At 39.1% G+C, this 6612-nt stretch overlaps 1 protein-coding gene across 3 annotated transcripts; it reads left to right on the top strand.

Annotated features, from left to right (window-relative positions):
- Window positions 1–983: 983 nt before the first annotated feature.
- Window positions 984–6324, top strand: LOC107599933 (nucleolysin TIA-1-like). Of its 3 annotated transcripts, none has more exons than XM_016291670.1 (11): window positions 984–1237; window positions 1900–1996; window positions 2373–2471; window positions 3409–3463; window positions 3611–3698; window positions 3798–3873; window positions 4006–4114; window positions 4298–4396; window positions 4579–4663; window positions 4760–4895; window positions 4983–6324. In XM_016291670.1, exons 1-11 carry the CDS (start codon window positions 1206–1208, stop codon window positions 5133–5135), a joined length of 1029 nt encoding a protein of 342 aa, XP_016147156.1. In that variant the 5' UTR covers window positions 984–1205; the 3' UTR covers window positions 5136–6324. The 3 variants fall into 3 exon arrangements, with proteins under 3 accessions (XP_016147156.1, XP_016147157.1, XP_016147159.1); XM_016291671.1 differs by having other exon boundaries at window positions 4986–6324; XM_016291673.1 differs by having other exon boundaries at window positions 4301–4396.
- The last annotated feature ends 288 nt before the right edge of the window (window positions 6325–6612 follow it).

A 6612-nucleotide genomic window follows, 5' to 3' on the forward strand; every position in this document is an offset into this window, starting at 1 on the left:
CTTTAATACAGTTTGTGTATTTGTGTTTCACATTTGATATATTTTACAAAATTTGTTAAAGGGGTCCTATTATGCTCTTTTACAAAGTCTTGATTTTGTTTTGGGGGTGCAATAGAACAGGCTCTCATACTAGGTTGTTCGAAAAACACATTATTTTTCACATATTTTACATTATTACAACACCTCTCTCCCCAGTCTAGCATGAACGGCTCGAATAGCTCCTGTATCAAATGAAGGCCCGCCTTCTGAAATACAAAATGTGCTGTGATTGGTTACCTGGGACAGTGCGTGTTGTGATTGGCAGCACTCTGCCCCTGGTTGGGAAACATCATGCCCTTTACCATAGCCGCCTGCGAGCTTCAGTGTAAATAGTGTCAAAATCAAATCAATTTGAGCGCGCTTTAAACCCGGATGATTGTAAGCACTCTAAGTTCGTCTGTCTTGGGAAAGCCTGTGAATAGAATCAGAGATTAACAGAATCTGACAAGTGTAACTGGTTACCGAAATCTGTTGCCCCTCTGTATTTCACACTGAAAGCGTGTGTGGCTTACGTTAAGGTTACCCAGATTAACTCTGGTGATGTCAACTGTATATGAGTTGTATCAGTATCAGATTTAGTAGTTTTAAAGGGGTCATATGATGCTTTTTTAAAGATCATTATTTGGTGTAACAGAATATGTTGACATGCTTTAATGTTCAAAAAACACATTATTTTTCAAATACTGTACATTATTGTAGCATTTAACTGGTTTTCTAAATGACTTCATTTTTGTAAGAACCATGCCTTCAGCAAACTAAACTGGGACATGTGAAATAATAATGAATGCCCTTAGAAATAAAGTTCAATCGATCTACATTTGGCTCGATTGAAACGTTTAGAGCAGTTAACATGTCAACAAGTCATAACGTAAAAGAATCACTGAATCGAAAGAACCGATTCGCCGAAACGAGTCGAACCTGCTGTCACCAGGGTCCGCGAATGAGCCGATAGGGGGCAGTAGTCGCTCTCTTGCTCCAGGAACAGCAGCCGCTAAAGAAGAGCGCCCGCAACGTCGTTTGATGACGTTTCACGAGTAACGTCAGAGGAAGTTATTCCAGTAAATTCGCGTTAACTAACAAGTTAAAATCATAGAAGCTTTATCCACTCGACGTTAAAAACAGAGCAGTTTTTTTAATCAAAGCGTCAACCATTTCCCACCAGCACGATGATGATGGACGAGGACCAGCCCAGGACATTGTAAGTGCTGCTGTAGTTTAGTCGGCCACTTTACGAAGCCAAGCTCGTGTTTAAACACGTTTAGTAAAGCGGCGCAGCACGCCGAACGAAGATAATCAACTCAAGGGTATAACTCCGTTAATTACTCTTTGTGTTATATATATATATGAAGTGTGATATGGTGTATATACGACAGCACAAGCCGGCTAGACAAACAACAAACTGGGGCAGCGGAACCGAGCCTAGCAGAGCTAGCGGTGAAGAATCCACTGTTTCCCTCAACCTTATTTTAATTTATCCGGTTATGTCCAAATGGATGAACTAATCTGTCCACATTACGGCGCAGAAGAGGCTTTTGCCAGCACACAGGTTCCGTTTGTAGCGCTAGGTTTCCGTTACCGAATTAGCTAACTACTAAAAAAGCGCTTAAATGTTATTATATCCCCCCACATGGCCCTTTTCACTCTTTCCTCTAGTGTAAAATCGTGAATCAGACGGACAGTCTGTTTACTATGCGTGGTTTCTCTTATAAATGGAGCTTTTGGATCATGTTAGCTGTTGGCTCTCGTGCGCTGAAAACGTGGCAGAAATGAAACCTCGCGGAATGTGCTGCTAGCGTGAGAGGAGGAAAAACGCGACGCATTGACCGTGTTTCTCATTTTGCTGTGCTCTTCTGTTTTTAGGTATGTCGGGAACCTCTCCAGGGACGTTACGGAGGCCCTCATCCTGCAAGTGTTCTCCCAGATCGGCCCCTGCAAGAGCTGTAAAATGATATTTGATGTGAGTTGAAAAACATCTGAAATCCAGGGAAAACCGAGAAATAGTTATTTTTTTCAGGCCTGGAGAAGTCATAGAAGTTGGTAGAACCTCAAACGTCATGGAAATGTCTGTAGTTAATACACATTTCTAGCTGTTATTGCTTTTGTGTAGAATACGACTTCCTTGCAAGTGGGAATGGGCAGTTTGAGTAAATTGTCATTAAGTTGATTATTTTTGATCTGTTAACAAAATGGTCCAAACTGATTATTTTAAAAAATTGTCTACTACTAACTGATGACTTTTAAAAGATCATGGAAAAATTCATTGATCAAAAAATCTGAGACACCTGTAACTTACCAAGATCAGTGGTTGACCCAGATCATTTTGTGTTTTTCAGACGGCTGGAAATGACCCGTACTGCTTTGTGGAGTTCTTTGAGAACAGACATGCTGCTGCAGCTTTGGCTGCCATGAACGGCAGGAAGATCTTAGGAAAGGTAAAATATTGCAAACACGCCCTCAAAAGTAGATTGCATATGGTTTGAAATGAAGTTACACCCCTTAAATGTCTTGTCAGAGCTATAATCTAAGATGACACACTGAATATCTTTAGTTGGCACATTTCTAGTGTGTTTACAGGTAAGTTGCTTTTAACCTGTGCATCAAATCTTTCAAGTCCCTTCATCTCATCAACTATTTACAACATACAAGTCAAACTATATTGCCCAAGGATTTACTTAATTTATGGCGTTTAAAGGCTTTAAAAATATATATATATATATAAAACATTGTTTTATCTTTGTGGCATATTGCCGCTTTTACAAATGGAAAAAAATGTACGCAGCCACAATATGACAATGCACAGTGAACAAGTCAGAAATAGACGTGTTCATTGCACATTTTCATACTGTTAGCTTATGGCTTTAACATGGTCCTATTTAAATATAGCTGAGAATACTACAGTTGTTTGAATCGTAATCAAATAAGCTAAATATTTATCCAGAAAGTCCTTTCAACACACCAGAATCCTTTACTGGTCCATTGGAGTGCCTAATTACTTTGTTATATTTCAAACTCCACAAAGCATATGAGCATTTTTGTTTAAGTCATCTTTTGGGTACAGGCTGACCATTTTTATTTTTGACCCCCCATTTGCGTCAACATCTAGCCTTGCTTTATCATAGTCTACACCTGCACCAGGCCTTCAAAGTTAGCAAAGCCTTGGAAAAAAATATATTCAGTGCAAATATTTTATCCTCAACGGGTATTGAAGGACCATTTGAGGAGTAATACAAGTTGATAATGTCACTTCTTTGTAAGTCTGCTATTTAGACTCTTATCCTATGTAGAAAATAATTCCAGAGTTTTTTTTTAATTGTTCCCTTAAAAGATGATTTATGCTGCTGCTTGTCTCTGCTCTGCTTTCTCTCTTAGGATATGAAGGTTAACTGGGCCTCAATGCCAGGCAGTCAAAAGAAAGACACAAGCAGTAAGTGTCCTCTTCAGTGATGCATGTGGTGTTATATTGGCGTATATAAGAGCCTGTGTGGTTAAACTGTTAAGCATGAATAGTTTTTCTCTTTTGCTTCATAGTTTATGAAATATCTAACTCTTTCCCCTCAAACCATTATTGTAGATCATTTCCACGTCTTTGTCGGTGACCTGAGCCCAGAAATCTCAACTGATGATGTCAGAGCAGCCTTTGCTCCGTTTGGAAAGATATCGTAAGTGGATTATTGTGTAATTCAAGTGCTATTTAAACCTCATCTGAGCCGGATTGTCTAAACATTCGGATTCTTACTGATTTCATGTGTTCGGTGCAGTGACGCCCGTGTGGTGAAGGATCTGGCCACAGGCAAATCTAAAGGATACGGTTTCATCTCCTTTATTAATAAATGGGTAAGATTTTGCATGTTATTTGTTGTTAAGTAATAGTTATACTCTGCAGCAGGATAACATGAATGTAACTTTTTGTGTCTTTATGGCTTTTTTGTTATTGATCAGTTTGATTGGTTTTGTTGCCACTGATAGGATGCAGAAAATGCCATTCAGCAAATGAATGGCCAGTGGCTGGGAGGCAGACAGATCAGAACAAACTGGGCCACAAGGAAGCCATCAGCTCCTAAACCAAACAATGAAGGTAAGTCCGTTTACACAATAGAATTTGACAGTTTCTTTGGTCTCTCATTTCTTGTCTTTTATGTAGCCATGTGTTTTATTATGTGAGCCACCTACTATGGAACTGGGTATTTTTTTCTTTTTATTCATGTGTCATTCATTTGTGTTATACTACTCTAAAATGTTCTCTCTTTTTGATCTAAAGCAGCCAGCAGCAAACACTTGTCCTATGAGGAGGTCCTGAACCAGTCGAGTCAGAGTAACTGCACCGTGTATTGTGGCGGCATTGCTTCTGGCCTTTCAGGTTTGTCTAAATATTGTAATTGTACATATGTTGTGAGAAGAATGTGATCTTGTAAGACATAAAATGTCAGGTTTGCACATCCCGTCAGTAAGCCAAGCAGAGCTAGATTTAAAAAAAAAGTGTGTTTTGAAATCTAAAATATGAATATCCTGTTTGAATGTGTTTTTCCTCATCCACTGTAGATCAGCTGATGAGACAGACTTTCTCTCCGTTCGGGCAGATAATGGAGATCAGGGTTTTCCCGGAGAAAGGCTACTCATTTGTGAGGTATGTCGTACTGCTTCTCTGTGACTTTAAATCATTCAGCTATGAATATACTTGAATTTAACATGTGTGTTTTTTTTTTTCTGTTTTCTTTTTTAGGTTCGACTCTCATGAGGGTGCTGCCCATGCCATAGTGTCTGTAAATGGGACCTGCATCGAGGGCCACATTGTGAAGTGCTACTGGGGCAAAGAAACAGCTGATATGAGATCCATGCAACAGATGCAAATGCCCCAGGTAACCCTTCACCTTGTTCTTGATCTCTCAGAAACATTTAATCTGCTCTGTTGCAAACTCAAGTCTTACTGTTTCTCATTTCCACAGCAGAATAAACCCACCTATGCGGCCCAGCCTTACGGACAGTGGGGTCAGTCATACGGCAACGGTCAGCAGATGGGTCAGTATGTGCCCAACGGCTGGCAGATGCCCACTTACGGCGTCTATGGGCAGGCCTGGAATCAGCAGGGATATAAATAAGTACAGATGTGGCTGACTAATCCCTCAGTCCAATCATTAAACCCCAGTCCAGTGTGGCATCTGCCCAATGGGACTCACCATTACACCAGTTCAGGGGTTGTTGAAAGGGCTGCATTCAGCCCTCTGTACATTATACTCAGACCATTAACCTGGAAGGAATCCTGTCTTTTGTCTTTTTTTGTTTTTAGGCCCCAGGATTTTTTTGTTGTTGTCAGATTTTCTTTTCAAAAGTACTGCATTTCGGGGACTTTAATTGTCTAGTTTTGCAACAGATGGAATGTCTTTTCAATGTGTTGAATCTGCAGGCTCAATTTAGCTCACACCTCGAACGGTGTAGATAGTTTGAGGTCTAATATACTGCACTCTTTGTATGGAGTTCTTGTCTCTAAAACTGATTTGTTCACAAATATCTTTCATCTTTGTTTTGTCAGTATGACTATGCTTTACGTTTTATTTTGACGAGAAAGGTTTCAAAAATTGAGACGTGTGATCTCGTTAATCGAATATAAAATATTTTATCTCGTGACACCTAATGATAAGGGTATTTTGCATATAGGGGAGATTATTCTGTGGCCTTGATCACTTGAGGTTTCAGGAACTTCATGACAAAGTTTTGGACAATTACTAAAGCTTTTAACAAGTTGTATTAACACAGAGGTGCAGAAAACATGCTTGCTTTTTTCTTCAATTTAAACGTTAAGTCTATTCATTTTGTAACATGGAATTGTTGGCTCAATTTTTAAAACTTTTTTTTTTCTCCATGTTTTTACAAAATCATGTTTGCTCGGATCAGTTGAGGGTGTGACAGCACAGCAGCTAATCAGCGGTAATGGCAGTGCTGTAGCATCTTTGTAAAGATTTTTGTAATTCTGTGTAAAATGAGGTTGTGAATTATTTCTTTAAATCTTGTAAATTCAGGGTTTGTTGAACATCTGTAATGTAACGTTGCATGGACATTCTGAGCTCTGTTCTTGTTACTATCTCTTGTAAAATCCATAAAGACATTTTCATTAGAGTTACTGAGATGCAATTTTTCTATGTTCCTCCCATACTTCTTCCCCAAAAGTCACTGTTGAAATTACAAGCCAAAGACAATGACAAAAATGAAGCGAGATCATGCATGCTTCCACCTTGCTGTATTGAGATGGTGATTGTAATGTCAGTGTTTGGTGTATTATGGAAAGGTGAAGAAATGCAAGATACTCCTGGGTTTCAGCCACACGCTCTCAAGTTGCTCACACGGCCAAATTCTTTACCGGACAGCGGTGATTTTTCTCTTACCATCATTCTTTCTTTTTTCTTACTGGGCCCCAACACTGAGTCATGATTATGTAGATCAAATTGAAAGTAATGAGCAACTGTCCTGTTTTTTCCCTCTTCTGTGTCATGTAAATTTATCGACATAGTTATTTAATGTATCTCTTTTTCTGTCTTAACTGGGTTTTTTTTTTTTTTTTTTTTTTAAAAAGTTAGAGAA

This window comes from Sinocyclocheilus grahami, unplaced genomic scaffold, assembly GCF_001515645.1.
Source record: "Sinocyclocheilus grahami isolate Dianchi unplaced genomic scaffold, SAMN03320097.WGS_v1.1 scaffold275.1, whole genome shotgun sequence".
Classification (NCBI taxonomy): domain Eukaryota; kingdom Metazoa; phylum Chordata; class Actinopteri; order Cypriniformes; family Cyprinidae; genus Sinocyclocheilus; species Sinocyclocheilus grahami.

Excerpts from the sequence above, each read along its gene's own strand:
- LOC107599933 (XM_016291670.1), top strand. The coding sequence starts at position 1,206 with ATGATGATGGACGAGGACCAGCCCAGGACATT. Across the intron at positions 3,464-3,610 it reads TCAAAAGAAAGACACAAGCA|ATCATTTCCACGTCTTTGTC; the intron begins GTAAGTGTCCTC and ends CCATTATTGTAG. Across the intron at positions 4,397-4,578 it reads CATTGCTTCTGGCCTTTCAG|ATCAGCTGATGAGACAGACT; the intron begins GTTTGTCTAAAT and ends CATCCACTGTAG.